Here is a 15,915-nt window from a genome sequence, read left to right on the forward strand (position 1 = left end):
TCAGTGCTGATGCAGATCTGCTCCACCTTCCCTATCAGTGACAGCCTCTGATTGCATGTACAGCTTTGTAAACTCTATGGACTGAAAAGATCAGGTTATAATGAAACACAGCTTCAAAACCACCCAGAGAAAAAGCAAGAGAACGAGAGATGGTTTTATTCTAGTCATGGAGACCTTCATTATACAGAAATGAGAGTTTATTTCATCCAATAAACAAGAGTGACAGGTAGATCACAAACTGCATCACAGCTACTACCAGCACTGAGACAGTTCACCCACAAGTCTGGGGTAATACAATAACCCAACTGCACACAGCAGGAATTTAACAATCAGCTCAAAAACTCAACATTGGGATTTGGTTAACTTTTTGGATGTGTGTGTGTATATATATATGTATATAGATATTCTTTTCCTACTTAAGTATTTCCTAAAATTCACATGGAAGCACAAATGGCTTTTAACACCTGGACATATATAGATTTTTCATCTTATATATATATTTATAGATATTTATAACAGTAAAGATATGTTTCTCATTACTACAATATACTTGTTTAACTCCTTTAAGCAGCTGGGAAGAAAAAAAACCAAAACAAACCAAAAAATAAACCCAAACAAAAAAACCCCAAAAACAGTTTCACTACAATCACATATGATATGTGTGTGTCACAAATTACAAACAAAACAAGCCATGTGTGAGATTCGAGTCAGACCATTCCAGGACAGAACAGCTAAGAGGCAGGCAAAGAGTCTCAGAGCAGGCCTACATGTCAAATGGTGGTTTTGGGCTCTCCGGGCGGGCGGGACTGGCCTTACCCGGCCGGCTGGAGGTTAAAGACAAGAAAAACAAAGAAAAAGGGAAAGGGAAGGAGAAGGGGAAGAAGCAGTAAAACAATAGTTAAAATACAGAAAGGAACTGGCATCAGAACAATAGAGGATCCACAAGAGAAATTTATAGCACTGAAATGAGAGAATTGCAACAGGAATCAGGCCTGGAGGACAGCCTACAACACAGGTTCATTTAGCTCTGGTAGAGACATGACATCTGAGATGTACAGGGTTGATATATTTTTTTAATTCTCAAGTAGGTTTTTTCTTTTTTTTTTTTTTTTTTAAATACATGTAGCATGAAAATAATAACCAAACCTTAAGATGAGTTGTGATCAACGACGGTTATTACAAGTTTCCCCAAACACGTACCATCCACATGCAAGAAAAGGCTATGGAAGAAGTCACCACAGTACCCCAAAAACACTGAAAGATGTGCTTAGTTCAAAGCAGAAATATTTTCAACAAAACACCACACAGCAAACTCCCTGAAACATTTGGCTGTCCGTTTGCAAGGGGAGACCAGCATGTCTATTCCCCTCGGCCTGCTGGGTTCAGGAAAGTCAGCCAAAAATGGTGATGCAAGACACCTGCTGGCAGGAGCCAGTGTGTCCCCAGCAGAATGGCCCGGCTCCAGGAGCCAAGTGTGAGCAGGTCCATGAGCTCCCTGCATGCTGAGGTGTGTGCGCTATCTCAGGCTTCACTCTGGCAGGACTGGGCTGATCCACTGATTCCCCGCTTTACTGATCTCCCTGCCTTATATGAAGATGATTGCACTGTTCCCAACATGAAATTTTTGCACCTTAGAAGTCAAGCTAATACACAGGACATTTAATCTGTTCCTAACAGGTGTCATGTGTTTTGACAGCATATTTTTGCTAAGCCACGCTTTTGTCTTAAACTACAAGGAAAGCAAACAACTACAGCTCAGTCTTGGGTGCTACAGCTAACTGGTGCAGGCAGGACACTTATCCAGGCTAGACCAGGCAGATGGAATTACTGGACGGACAGCCACCACTCGGACCTAAGGGTGTCCCTGTGGCTGATCTCTCCAAGGAGCCTGTGTACTTCAGGGATCCATGCCACTGAATGAAGGCTACTCTATGCTCACAAAGCAATACAGGACGCACGAGTGAAGACGAAGAGCTCAATCACTAGGCTAGAGTTTTACGACACACCAGGGAGGGGTGGTGGGAGGCAGGGATGTGGGATGGATGAGAGGAGTGACTGTGGCTGTGGAAGGGATGGTGGAATGGGGAAGCCACCAGCACGGCACTCGTCGCCAGCTGTCTACAGCCTCAAGTTATAAATCTAAGAGGGACGGTTCAGCCGGTCGGATTATGGTAGGTCGAGTAGGTGAGGCGGGGCCCCTTCTGCTGTGAGAAAGCAGGAAACAAAAACAAGAGAACACACACTGTGGTTAGCACAGCAATTGCAGTCACAACCACACATGCTTCTCCACTTTGCCTGAGCCAGCAACAGAATCCAACCTGAGGCACAAACCCCCAGAGTGCAGCTCCACAAAGGAGACTCACAGACTTCTACTCAGCCTCGCACTGGCTTTTCTGCACAGCACAGATTACCCAGTAGAGAAATCCCTTGGACTGCCAGTTTTGCTTCCCTTTGAAATTTGGAAGTGCAGAGATTTACTGCCAGTAAGTACCCTGGCTGTGGGATGAGTGGAGAAGCACGGACAACAGTGAGCTCCTGTATCAAGCACATGACAGTCACACGGCATGGATGGGGTCCTCTGAGATGCGCTGCCAGAGGCTCTTGGCTGGTTTGGAGGAGCACCTTCTTCCCCTGCCCTCGAAGCTACTGCAAGCCTGAGTTTCCCTATTCTGACAGGAGAGGGGCAATCTCACAGCTTTCACTTTTCTGCTGCAGAGCAAATGCAGCTTCTGCTTCAATAAAAGGAACCTTGGCTACTCCTACTCCACTCTGTTCCAACCCTTTTGCTGATACTTTAGCTACATAAACTTAAGTGTTTGCCCTCTGCTGGATTAAGTGTTCTAGAATTTCCTTCCTGTAAAGGACTGGGGGGAAAAAACGCTGCAACAAAAACATACAAGACAACACCCCTAACATGGCTCTCAGCTCATTACCTGAAATATCACTTCAGTCTCAGACTACAGGCTGTAAGAAGGCTATAAGTTCTGTAAGACTGAGTCCAATCTGTGTTTTTCCTTTAAAGCATGGCCCCTGCACTGTGACCTCAACTGCGTTTTGCTGATGATTCTCTCATGAAGATAAGTAAATTGTTCAGTACCAAACCAGAGTAGCTTTAAGGTCCAAACTGCCTGAAATGCAAAGAGCAAAGCCAACAGCATGTAGACTAAACGGAGGGGAAGCCACTGTACTGATCATACAGGACCAGGTCTCACAGAATTAATGCCTCAGTAATTCCACACTGACAACATTTATATTACAGAAAATCAACTCACTGCTAGAAATGAAGGCCCTCTCCTGACACAGGGGCTGAGGGGAGGGAGAGGATATTTGTACCAGTAGTCTGTAATCACACTGGCACTAGAGGAGTTACACTCCTATAAACTGGGGCAAGTTCCCTTATTTAGCAAATAAACCAGAGCAACTCTCCAGTCCTGTTTATTAAACCTCAACAGAACTTACTGCTCCAGATGTGTTAAACCTCAGAGCTTCATGACATGGGGGATCTGTGCATTATCTCCAATGGTGCTCACAGTGTAAATGCAGCCACACCAACCCTTTGGTGGCTTCTTCTGTCATTGGAACAGCAACAGCACCTGAATTAAAACCTTACAGAACTTGAGGTCAACATTTAGTGAGATGCTGTTGCATCATCACGTTAGAAGGCATTTTTTGGGAAGGTTGAAGGACTGTTTGCATTTCAGGAGTTTGCACAGGTTGTGCTAAAAGCCTCTGAGGGTTCATACAAAAAGGATGCTTGAAGCCACCAGAGTATGTAAAGTGTTCTGGCAGGAGTGGCCACTTGACCCTAGCAGGATAAGTAGGGCTGAAAGGAGCACAAGTAATTCACAGGTGGACGGGCTGCTTTTTTGTAATGTACTATGATTGATTTTTGCACACTTATTTCTCTCAGCATCCAAAGCATTTTAAGGATGTAGGGCTGTCACTTTTTAAACTTGTAGACTGTTTCTGTTGAGGTTTTCTGGAGATGCTTGCAGAATCTGCATGCTAAGTTTAGTAAAAGGCTGAAAACTGTTTCCCAGCACTAAAAGGGACAGAGAAGACTCTCAGACAACATTTAGCCCCAGAATGCTGCTTCAGTCTGACTACATTGCTAGCCAAGCCTTTTTATATCACTGAAAAGTTACTTTTCTCTGTCAGGATGAGGAACAAAGTTTTGCTCACAGGGAAGCCTGTGGCTGTCTCCAGTACATGAGAAGGAAGACCTGAGCCCTGGCTGGAGCCCAGAGAGATGAGTTACAGTGACACATCCTTTAAGTCAATCTTTCAGGTCATACCCACGGAGAACACTGAGCTAATCCTATCTAAGAACCACTGGGCTAAAAGGGAGTTCTGTAGATAAGGATCTAACAGAGGTGGGAAGTATTATGTTTATTCCCTTGTAGTGCAAAAGGTTTTGGGTGTAATTTTTTTGATCATTTGGGAGTTTTTTTGGGGTTTAATTTTTATTTCCTTGGTGCTCTTTATGCCAGATTAAACAACAGAATGCCCCATAACAGCGAGTCCCAGAATGGGGTACAGACAACAGCAAGGCTCCTTCCCAGGGTTGTTCACCCAGGACATGTTTCCAGGGCTGGCAGGGATGTCTGCAGTAGGCAGAATACTGGAGGAAACTGCTGATTGCTTCAACACCTCTGCAGTGTGTCATCAGTGAGGAGGGTTGATGATGATGTCCTCAAAGATGTCAATCATAAGCAATCACTGCAATATGGCAGCTCTAATTGCAGTTCTGTGCAGCAGTAACAGACACCATCTACTGCAAGATGGGGGCTGGCTGAGACCCTCTGCCCCAGATGAACTTCTGCTATACCTATTAAAGTAGGATTTCAGCTTGTGCTCCTTGCCCCCAGCATCAAGGAAATCTGTAGGAGCTGCTGCTGCTCCACTCCTCAGTCATAAAACAACACCCACAGAGAAAGGGAGAAGTGGCCCAAAAAATCCACACCTGCCCTGTTTTGCCCTCTGTACCTCTGTCAATAAGGGCTGGAGGTTCCCGAGAAAAGGACTCAGGAGAATTTGGTAAAGTCTCTCTTCACACCCCCACTGACATTAACAGGATGAGCAATACACAACACAAACCTACACCCTGCTACATCACTGAACCACTACAGTGCTGCAAAATGCAGGGAGAGAGGAGAGGGAAATGGGCAGGAGCTCAGGGCAGAGTGTTTGAGGGACACAGATCACTACACCCTTCCTCTTGCAGAGGCAGGAGGCAGAGGAGAGAAGGCAGTTTGAATGGAAGCAGGAGAGTAACCTAGAAGGTAAAGGATCAAGGGGAGAACAAACAAAGGGAGTTCACATCTATCTGATAATGGGACACAAGGGTAAAAGGGAACATTCAATGTCAGAGTTACCCTGCACTCAGACATGGAAGTCCTGATATTAATGACTCAAACTCCTCTCAACTTCCATGAACACTAGGGATACAGTGAGGATGGGAGCACTTCTCCAGCCAGACATTAGAATATAAGAAGAGGAGTCTGAACTATCAGCTCCTCAAGTCTCTGTCTTGATCCTAACAGAGCTGACAGACCAAATCAAAGCAGAGTTTATTCAGCTGATCTTACAGTTAGTGTGGATATAAGCCAAATGAAACACTGAGTTTAGACCTTGTTGCCAGAGCTCATTCCCCCATCCCACCTTCTCTATTTAGAAGCAGAGGAAGGGTCCTCCAGACCTTAAATCAGGTACTGAGGCTTTCTCAGCTCCTGCAGCTCAAGCAGCTGCTCTGTCTCTGATCAGCCAGTTTTGTCTGTTCAAGACTCCTCCCTTTATGAGATCCTGGCAGAGGTGGTTCATCAGACAAGGGACTCTGTTACTAACACAAGAACTGGGCAGCAGAGGAGAGCTGCAGAGCAGTGCTGGAGGATGGGGACACAGTGACTCATGCATTGCAGCGAGAGTGCAAAACCTACCGTGGCTGCCAGTCCTCAGGGGTCACTGATAGTGATTCTGAAAGACAACATGAAATCAACATGGCAGTTCAGACAGTTCAAGGCAGAGGCCACACAGACTGTCAGGAAGGTGGAACAGACAAACAGGTGCTTGCACAGACATAGTCACACATCCCCCTCCAAACACAGCATGAGTTGGGGGACTGTAAACACACAGAAAACACTCACAGCCTCACCTTTGCACACATCCAGACCCTGTTGTGCACAAGGGTGCATCAAAACCCATCCATCTGTCCACACACGTACTGGCTGTTGCTCACTCACCCAAGCTCCTCACACATCCAGGCTGACATTCACACCAGTGTCATACTCAGGTTTCAGCACCTACCAGCTGGGCACAGGTAGCTGGGCTTGTCTCTCATTGAGGATTACTATCTTCTCACCATACTTAATGTTTAAGAAAGGGCTCAGGAAAGAGGGAGATAAATGCAGTCCTGAGAACTACCCAAAACAGCACAAAGTAGGTAGAGGCTTTTCTGAAGGTCACAAATCATGAAAGCAGCTAGTCCAACCTTCTGAATAATTCAGATCATACAGCTGTGTGACCTTATCATAGAATGGTTGGGGTTAGAAGAGACCTTAAAAATCATGTAGTTCCAACCCCTGGCCATTGGCACAGACAGCGGCGACTAAATCACTAAGGAGATAATTTGTCCCTTGAAGCTGTGTGCCCAAGAACCCTTTAGGAGTTCCAGGGATGTGTCCCCATTGTACTGACCAGCACAGCAGGCAGTGAGAACCATCCCTGCCAGGAGGCAATCCCAGACCCATGCCCTTGTGATGCCAAAGAATGGAGAACCCATTAATACCTTCAACACGTTTTTTCCAATGGTTGAGTCATTTGCACTGACTCTTTAATTCTCCTTCAATCTCTTCTACCTACAGTTTATGAAACTATTTTAAACTAAAGAGCCTAAATACTTGGGGGAATATTTTCACAGATTTCTTCCCCAGGTCAAATCTTAAATGTAGTCCATTGTACAGTGATAGGATCTTGGTTTGTAACTTTCAGTTCCCAAAATTATGGATGCTTATATGGACTTTGACAGTAAACTGAATAAATGCTAAGCACAGAAGCAGGATGGCAAGTCTTGTTTTAAGTGTCCTTAATTATATGTAGGAAAACCTTTCTGTGCAAAAAAATATTACCATGTGGTGATTATACATGAAACTTATGTTTATGAAAAAGGAGTAGCGTGACACTTGTGTAAGTTCATCATTCATAAAATCAGATGCTCAAACCAGAGGCACAAAACCACCAAACTTCTACACAGGCACCAATGAGCACACAAAGTACACCCAGCCACCAGCACACATTTGAGTTCACTCCACACCACCAACTCCTCCAAAGCCCACTCGTGCTGAACACGAGAGCTTTGTTCCTCCCTCACGCACACACTACACAGCCCGGTTAGCAAGGGAAAGATGGGTATTAAAAAAGCAACAATGGAGATGGCATTCGTTCACCCATGGCAGAAGGACCCGAGTCCAAGTGCTAGCAGGGAACATTCTTATTCTATATACAGGAGAGGAAGAGAAAGAGTCCCTTGTCATTGGAAATTCTCCATTCATCAGTGAACTCAAATGACAAGCTGGTATCAGGATCCGGAGGAGTCTATGAACAACTGGAAGAATCAGAGAGGGGGATCAGAGAATGAGCATCACACTTCACAGCTTCTGGAATTACATTCTCAACTCCAGATCAGGGCAGTAAGTAGCATGCAATCCAACCTACCATCTATCCTAAACCAAGGGGTTGCTCAGTCAAGCATGAAACTCTTTCCTCCTCTGCTCCAGTGCTGTTTTCCCTACCTTTCCCTAAACCCTTCTACTCATGCAAAAGGCAGAAAAGCCATTAGGATAGGCTATAACAGATTTCTTCAAAAAAAGGCCGATTCATTTCAGTCCATTTTGGGGAATCCTATCATGATGGCCAGGTATATAGAATATTTTTCGTGAGTGAAGAAATGAAACTGAGTGAAAGGAGGAAGATGGAGACAGAAAGAAGCATAAGTATATTGAAAACAAAACCACAAAGTAACAGTATATGGAAAGGCAGGGTCACAAGAAGCAGGAGCCAAAATACACAGTAGAAGCATGCTGACATCCACAGGTACCTCCACAGTCTCTGGGGCAACACTGAGGTATGTGAGGACAAGTTACTGTGAGAGCTGCATCAAGGTGCATAGGAAGGACTGAGGCAAAGGCACCAAGAAAGTAAAACCACTTTGCATACACCAGAGTCAGAAACTGGTCTGTAAAGCTGTCTGGACTCATCCACCTCTGGGCTGGCTGCAGCCTGGCAGAGAACACTTCACTCCAAACAGGCAGCACCAAATATGAGCTGGGCACTATTGCAGGAGGAATACTGAACCCACTCTGCCATACACCATTCCCAACCATTGACAGACTTGGTGTTTGCATAGAAAATGGCAAAGTTTCAGACCTGTGCCACCAGCACCCATTGGAGAGGTGTTTTCCACAAGGGAAGTGTTCCCTCTGGCATGTCACTGTGGAGTTTCTGGTTATGTTTGTTCTTTACACTGCAATTACTTCCTCTTCCTCTTGGGAAACTAAGTACCCAACATAAAAGCATTCCTGGTTCCAGACTGCTTCCCATGTCCTGTTCAGAAACACCTACTCAGCTGCACAGGGGATAATTCCTTATTACTATGTTGAAGTGTGTCTGAAGTGACTGAACAGGAAAGGAAATGAGTTTCCTAATGGGAAAGCAAAGCTGTGTGATTTGAATTCTCTAGACTGGAAAATACTGAAGTTGATTACACAAGTAACAAAATTGCCTAAGAATTAATTTCCCTGCCAGTGATCCTGCAAAATTCTCCTGCTCAAAAAGCAATGGAACAGCTTTGAAGGTCTTCCAACTCACCTTGCAGAAGTTTGGGCCAAGAGAAGAGAGGCAGCTTCAGACTTTGGGGAGCCCTACACAGAGGGGAATCTTGCCCCAGTCCTGTGATTTATCTGGTGACTACAGGCATTGGTACAATTGCTGTAAATTTTGGGTACAAGGTTTTCTCCCACATTCTTTATAGAGGTTTGCAGAGAGGAACAGCTGCCCCTCTGTTTCTGAGAGCTGCCTTGGCATTGCCTCATCCATACTATGAAATCTCAGAGGACAACGATGCTCCTGCCTCTGGATCCAATTCAAATATCCAAAGGCTGTACCCACACCACTCACTCCATTCTCCTCCTATGGCCCAGGCAGGCCAAGTGCTGCCAAGGCTCCAACCCAAAATGAGAACATACTCCACCTGCGTGGAGCAGTGTTTCAGGACTTACCTGGGAACACCAGGAGGAGCACGATTAGGCCGAGAAGGAACCTGAGGTGGGGGCCCGAAGGGATCAGGAGAGGCACCTGGCCTGGAGGGCACAGGGGGGGCACCACCCAGCGTGGAGCCACCAGCAGGAGGTGGCCCAGGAGCCGGTCCGCGAGACCCAGGTCTGGCAGGGGGCACTGCAGGAGCTCTCCTCTGCGGCGTGGGGCTGGATGTGGGGGACCTGCCAAACAAACAAAGGCATTCAACTGCAGCAACAGCTCTGGGATCCCTCTGCCACCACGGGCTGCCTTCAGTGTTTCTCTCTTTCACTTCACACACCACCCTTTGGCTTTCAAGGGCCACACCAAGCCCCGGGTTGCCTTCAAAGCTACATCAGCCCCATCCAACCCAAGGGTTGAGAAAGTCTCAACATCTCAGTAAAGATGTCCTAGGAGCCTGCCAGCAGAAATACCCCGGACTCTTGGTCCACAGGAAGAAGAGGAGGACTCCCTGTCTCAGTGGGAGGCCCCAGCAAGGCACTGAAGAGGCGTCAGGCAGGTCTGCGGGGCTCTCCCCCTGAGCCTCTGGTACCTGCGTCCAGACGGTACGCTCTGCACCTGCAGCCAAGAGTCGTCCACCGGTGGGGGCATGGGGGTGCTGATGGTGCTGGTGTTGATGTCCCCAATGATGTTGAGGGCCTCTTTCAGGGCGTGGTACATGCGCAGCATTTCATCGCGCCGCTGGGCCTGCTCCGCCGACTCCTCCATCAGCGTGTTTTGGTCTCCACACGAGTACAGGTTTGCCAGCAGCTCTGAATGGATGAAGTCCTTGGTCTGTAAGTGAGCAGAGACAAGGAATCAGTTTTCACCATCTTTCCCCAAAACACTCAATCCTGTCCCCACCTCTTCCTTCCAAGCTGCCTTCTGTTTTCCCTCCCTCCCTATTTTTCCCCTTTCTGCCATTCCCACTTCCATTGACCACAGTGTGATAAGTACATTATTTATCATGAGATGCATGATTGTCTTCGGCATGAGGTCCCTGATGGTTTTGTTGACAATTGCCATGTAGGAATCCACCAGGTTCCTGATCGTTTCCACTTGTCTCTCCAGCTGAGGATCCATGGAGTGCATGAAACTATCTCCTCCATTCTCCTCTGCTTCACTGGCCTGCAGAAAAAAGGATAAACAGACTGGTTCTTCAAATGTAACACACAACCAGCTTTTCATGAGAGCTAAGAGAAGAGTAGAAGAGAACAGGCAGGAAGCGCATGCAATAAATAAAATTTATTTGAACTTGCATTTTGAGCTGTGATTGTCAATGCACAGCTCAGTTTGTACAGACTTCTCCAGCTCAGATCTGAGAAATTTCAGCAATAAGGCTGCTCTCTTCGTACAAAATTATTAAGAAAAGGTGAAAGGCAACAGAGACTCCTGGAGCCATGTTCACAGGTTATGGCCCTGGGGCATACTCAAAACTGTATTATTACTTTTTAATGTTTATAGCTTCCTGAAAAGTTATTCACTCGATCTGGATATTCCATGGCCAGAGTCAATTAAAACCAAGAATCATTCACCATAAATTAAGTCTCACAGGCTCTCAGCCATGCTGCACCTTTGTCCTCATTATACAAATGAGAAAACAGATACAGAGAAGTGAAGTTAACTGCTCCTCTCAGGCTGACCACAAGTAGATGGAATAAACTAGAAAACTTTCCTATCACTTCAACTGCAACTCCTGCATCTTAAGTTATAATTATCTTTTCTTTCACACCAAGCAGAAGAATCTCTTCCTGTTTGCCTAAAGTACATTGTTTATTCTGTAAGGTAAAACCTGGACTGTGCTGTTTGACAGTAAGACATCTCCAAGGCTTCTCCATTTGGGATCAATTTCAAAGCACTGAAGCATGAAAGAACTGCTGCCTTCCTCAATGCTTATTAAAAAAAAAAAAAATCCCTGTGATTGTATAATGAAACATCTTTGTTTTACACAGCCCTAGTCTGAACAATTTGCCATGTAGGAAATAGCTTCTCTTTCGTTTTGGGGAACAAAATATATGAGAAAGGGCAAATTCTTTTGTTCATTTGAGCTTTTGCTGAGATGATCTTATACAATGAAGGAATGCAAAGTCCCAGTGTGAAACAAAGTAAAGGAAGTAGATGTCAAAGAGAACAACTTAAAAAAATGGGGGGTAAAAAAAAAAAAAAACACCAAAAATAAGCCTGCACCAAGATTCAGAACTCATACAAAAAGGGAGGAATAAAAAGAAAAAAAGGAAAACTCAAACCAAGAACAGAAACAGACAGCAGGAATCCAACAGAGGGTACAAAGAGGGAGAAGAAGCAAATGCCTCTCAGGAAATTGTGACAAAAGGAGAAAAAAAAAATGAGAGCTATCTGGTGAGAGCCCCAGGAGGCAACACAGGCAAAGGGGGTCAGACTTACTTTGTCCTTGTCCTGGCAGGCCAGTTTGAGCATATGTGGAAAAAAATTAGAACAAAAAGGGACAAAAAAAAATTACTTTTAGTTGGTCTCAGAACTTGGAGAAGGTCTCATAATAGCACTGACAAGCAAAAGACCAATCCCACTAAAAATACATCAATACCTCTACTACCCCAGAAGAAGAACAAGTGAACTGTTTAGCTAAACTCAAAAGTGGGATGCTCTGCAAAGGAAACCACATTGTTAGCAATAAAGGACAACTTACCTGCAAGGGCCACTGCCATTCCTTACACGTGTTTTGAGACAGGGATCAGGGTTCCCATGTCAAACCCTCCCAGTTGCACAGCAACAGGTGGCCCACAAGTGTTTAAGAGGCTTGGTCTAGTTCAAAGCTGATCTGAAGTCACGTTACTGTTGGAGTAACAGTCCCTAACTCTCTTTTTAAAATCTCTTACCAGTTTGTTATGAAATGCTTTAAGGCAAAAACCAGCAACATTGAAGTGTAACAGGACAGATGAATGCAAGAATTCTATTAGAAGCAACAAATACAAACAGAAAAGCAATTATCACTTTTCTAATGGGAAAACTATTTATAGCAGTTTCCTCTCACAGAGGAACAGGAAAGGCTTTGAACAGAAACAAGTACCACAATTGTCTAGAAGATACTTTTAAAGCAGAAAATAATGCTGACAATAAGTGTTGTGGGACAAGGGGAAGGGAAGAGATAAGAGTTCTTGCAAAAAGAGCATATCAGAGTATCTACCAAGCAAAAGAAAAATTCAAAGAACATCCCTCCCTAATTAGCTGGAGGAAAGAAAGGAAGAACAACTGCTAAATCAGGAAGTTCCTAATAAGGCTGTACAGAGTTACCAAAAAGGAATGGTGCCTTTGCTCAGTGGATATCATACCAGTTAGTAGTCATGGTAGTTAAATGTCACCTTTATATTGTGAATTTAATATCCACAAAACAAGACAGCCAGAAGGATTTATCAAGGCAGCCTTTTCCTACTTTATCTTCCCTTTGAAGCTGCCAGTTACTTTATCTCAAGCTTCCCTAATCAAAGCACCAGGACACAGCAAAAAAAATTTTTGTTATGAAAGATTCTCAGCTCTGGAAAGACAAAACGTTTACATAACACAAGAAGATGGAGCTATCCCTCTCAAGACACATGCTGTGCTCCTCCTTATCCCATTATTGTGGCTGTCACTTACCCCAACACGCTCTGGGTAGACTCCTGCACGAAGGAAGGAAGCCTTCCAGCTATCCACCTCCTCCTGGGTCTCACAGGCCAGCTCCAGCTGCCGGTAGTCCTTGTAAACATTCCTGACAGGAAGACACATATTTTGTTATTCTCTCTTGCAACTCAGAGATCTGCCCATATGTGACAAAGATATCAATGACTAGGGAATCCTCCTGTCATTTTAAGACTGAGACACTTGGTCCCTTGCTAGGAACCTCAGGATGACCCTGCAAAAGGAAATTATTTTTTTTAATCAAGTTTGCTTGCTCTCAAATCAGTTGTATGTTTCAACAAGGCCTGAAAAAGATACCCTTTTTAATTCTGCTTGCTATTGGACTCCTCCATCCATCCCAGGTTCTATAGCTTTCCCTAGTCACTCACCAAGAACACTGTGATTATAAATATATATCCCATCCACAGGCAGACCGAGGTAACCACACCAAAAGGCTGAAGGGTTAAGCACACACCACGTGCCGTGCACTGGCACACAAAAGGAAAATTATACATGTATCTATAAGATAAGAGGGAAGGAAGTTAAGTTCTCCCATCTCCTTCAAAAGTGGCTGTCCTGAAAGGCCACTTACATCTTTCCTGGACAGCTATCCTAACACACTCAACCCTAGTCTGTTAAACAAATTCTATCCCCAGCTCCTGCAGCTGAGTGTGGTGAGATGGGAATATACCTCTGTTCAGTGTTGAAGAGAGCAAAGATGTGCTTGCTGGACATGAACCCCTTCTCCACATCTCGCAGTTTCAGGTTATCCACTGGTAACATGTACTTCTTCTCCTTCTCCTGAAAAGGGAATGAGGGACAAGTCACTCCCTGCTCCAGGGGAAGCTCTGCTCTACCAGCATGGAGCATCAAGCAACAGGGCCCCACATCATCAGAGAGGCATTCTCAGAACCTAGGTCCTCTGTTTCCTTGAGTCTATGAGTGAAGGGGAAATCTGGAAACAAGAGTTTGTCCTTCCCAACTGCTTTTGTGATCTGGCCCAACAACTGTGTCTCATTAACTCCTCCAGGACCAGGCACCAGCACAGCAACGTCCAACTTCCCTAGGTTGTGCTCACCACTGTGGTCCCAACTCTTCTTAGCAAAGGGGTCAATCCAGGTCCAGGAAAAGCCAGGTATGTAATAGAGAAGCTGGTTTGATACAGAAGTGTCAATAAACCTTGATGTTAAATCATGTTTAAGAGCTGGTTTTATATATATCTCAAATTTACCTCTTCAGAAAACCTGACTTGCTGATTTTGTTACTTCATCCTATCACTGTCCTAGTCCTACACTCTATTAGTTACTGTGAATCCTTCACCTTCATAAAAACAAAAACATCAACACTTGATCTTAACTTGTACATTTGCATTCAGAAACTAAGTCAGAAATTACAACCCCTGCTTAGTCTCAAATCTGGATTTACAGCAAATTAAAAGAACTGAATTTGGTTTAAGGCTCTCAATTGGAGCATCCTATTGCAGCTAGGAATTATAACCCGCATTAACAAGAGAGGGAGCCCTCACACTGGTCTCCAAAAGGCAGAATGCAGCTATCCAAGACTAAACCAAACTATGTGCAAAGCAAGCATGTGTGACTGTCCCCTTGTGACATCTTGTGTGTTTGTAGACATTTCTTGGCTGGAAACAACATGATCATTCTTGGGGAAAACAGGATGGAAAACAAAGATGGTCAGTAAGGAGAGATCCTGAAGAGCTGACCAGGAAGGAAGGGCATGGCAAAGGAGCAGATACAAGTGACAAAGCTGCTGGGTTCAAACACCCAGGCAATGGCAAGTCCAGCCCAACATTCTCTTAAGCATCAGCTAAATTGACTGGAGTTTGCTCAGGATACCAGCATCTCACAGTTCTGAGATATCCCAAAGATCAAACTGTACCAGTTCATTACTAATCATATGCAACGAGAATATACCAAAAACCAGCATCTAGAAAACAGAAGAGAGCACTTGGGTTGATGCCAGACTCTCTCTCAAAGATGCCAGGCCATGAAAACAGGAAAATTGTTCCAAGCAAAATTCCCTGGACTTTCTAATACTGCTCATCAGTTTAAATTAGATGTGGGCAGGCATTTTTTTAATGGGATATCTGTCAGCCACATGCTGGTCTCAGGGCTAACACAGACTACTTCAGATTCTGTGAGCCACAAACAACTTGCAGCTTTCTATTACTCTGAGTTATTATTATGCTGACTTAGGCTGAACTGGTGACCTAGAAGACAGCAACACCAACTGCTGAGTCCCTGGCCAAGTCAGACCAACCCCACTGCAGCCTGACTTAACTGGAACTCCCTGCCTTCACTCCACAGTCCCTGGACTAGTAAAAATCCCCTCAGCAACCACCCTCCATGCCCCACTCCCCAAAAACCCAACAAAAATCAAAACCAACAAAACAAAACAAACAAAACCCCCAAAACACAAACAAGCAAGCCAAACAAAAAAACCCTCAAACCACCACCAAAAAAAAAGAAACAAAAACAACCCCCGCCAACCAAAAAAAACCACTACCCAACAAAATCCAAAAAAACCTGCCTGCCAATGTTAAAGATTAGATCAATGTTATAGACCCACATAATTCCATAGAAGGTTCTGCAATGGTGTCATTCTTCAGGAAAAAAAAGTCTAAAAGTAAGGGAATTCCGTGTCCCTGATACAGAAACAACATGCTCTTTGCCAGAGTTTCAACTTTCACCCTTTCCAAGCTCTCGCATAAATGCTGCCACGTGATCAAGACAGCATTATCTCCCCAAGCTGATCTTGCCACGACCACAGGGAAGACAAAATATCTGTCTGGCAGCACAACTTATCAGTCCTTGAGCTGGAGGTAGCAAAAGCAGTCAAGTAGAGGACATGGGCACAAGGCAAGAAGCCCCCAAGCCAGGCAAGCTGCAATGAGCCCCTGCTGCTCCCCATCTCTCCACACCTCCCCCTTCCCAGTCCCCCACTTCAGTCTTTCCAGCTTCTCAGTTTTCAACCCAG

The 15,915-nt window shown here is 44.9% G+C and overlaps 1 protein-coding gene across 10 annotated transcripts in view; it reads right to left on the reverse strand.

Annotated features, from left to right (window-relative positions):
• Positions 1-128: 128 nt before the first annotated feature.
• DNM1 (dynamin 1) overlaps positions 129-15,915 on the reverse strand; it is a 65,298-nt gene continuing 49,511 nt past the window's right edge. For 3 of the 10 annotated variants that reach the window (XM_066332672.1, XM_066332666.1, XM_066332664.1), the window contains 7 exons: positions 13,613-13,722; positions 12,901-13,012; positions 11,692-11,703; positions 10,246-10,416; positions 9,842-10,083; positions 9,273-9,491; positions 129-2,204 (listed from right to left, as the gene is read on the reverse strand). In XM_066332672.1, coding sequence (XP_066188769.1) covers positions 2,132-2,204; positions 9,273-9,491; positions 9,842-10,083; positions 10,246-10,416; positions 11,692-11,703; positions 12,901-13,012; positions 13,613-13,722 — 939 coding nt within the window. In that variant the 3' untranslated portion in view covers positions 129-2,131. Of the gene's footprint in view, positions 2,205-5,936; positions 5,974-9,272; positions 9,492-9,841; positions 10,084-10,245; positions 10,417-11,691; positions 11,704-12,900; positions 13,013-13,612; positions 13,723-15,915 lie in introns of all 10 variants that reach the window. The other 7 variants (XM_066332673.1, XM_066332667.1, XM_066332668.1 and 4 more) reach the window with 5 other exon arrangements.

Source organism: Sylvia atricapilla, chromosome 19 (assembly GCF_009819655.1).
Source record: "Sylvia atricapilla isolate bSylAtr1 chromosome 19, bSylAtr1.pri, whole genome shotgun sequence".
Lineage (NCBI taxonomy): Eukaryota > Metazoa > Chordata > Aves > Passeriformes > Sylviidae > Sylvia > Sylvia atricapilla.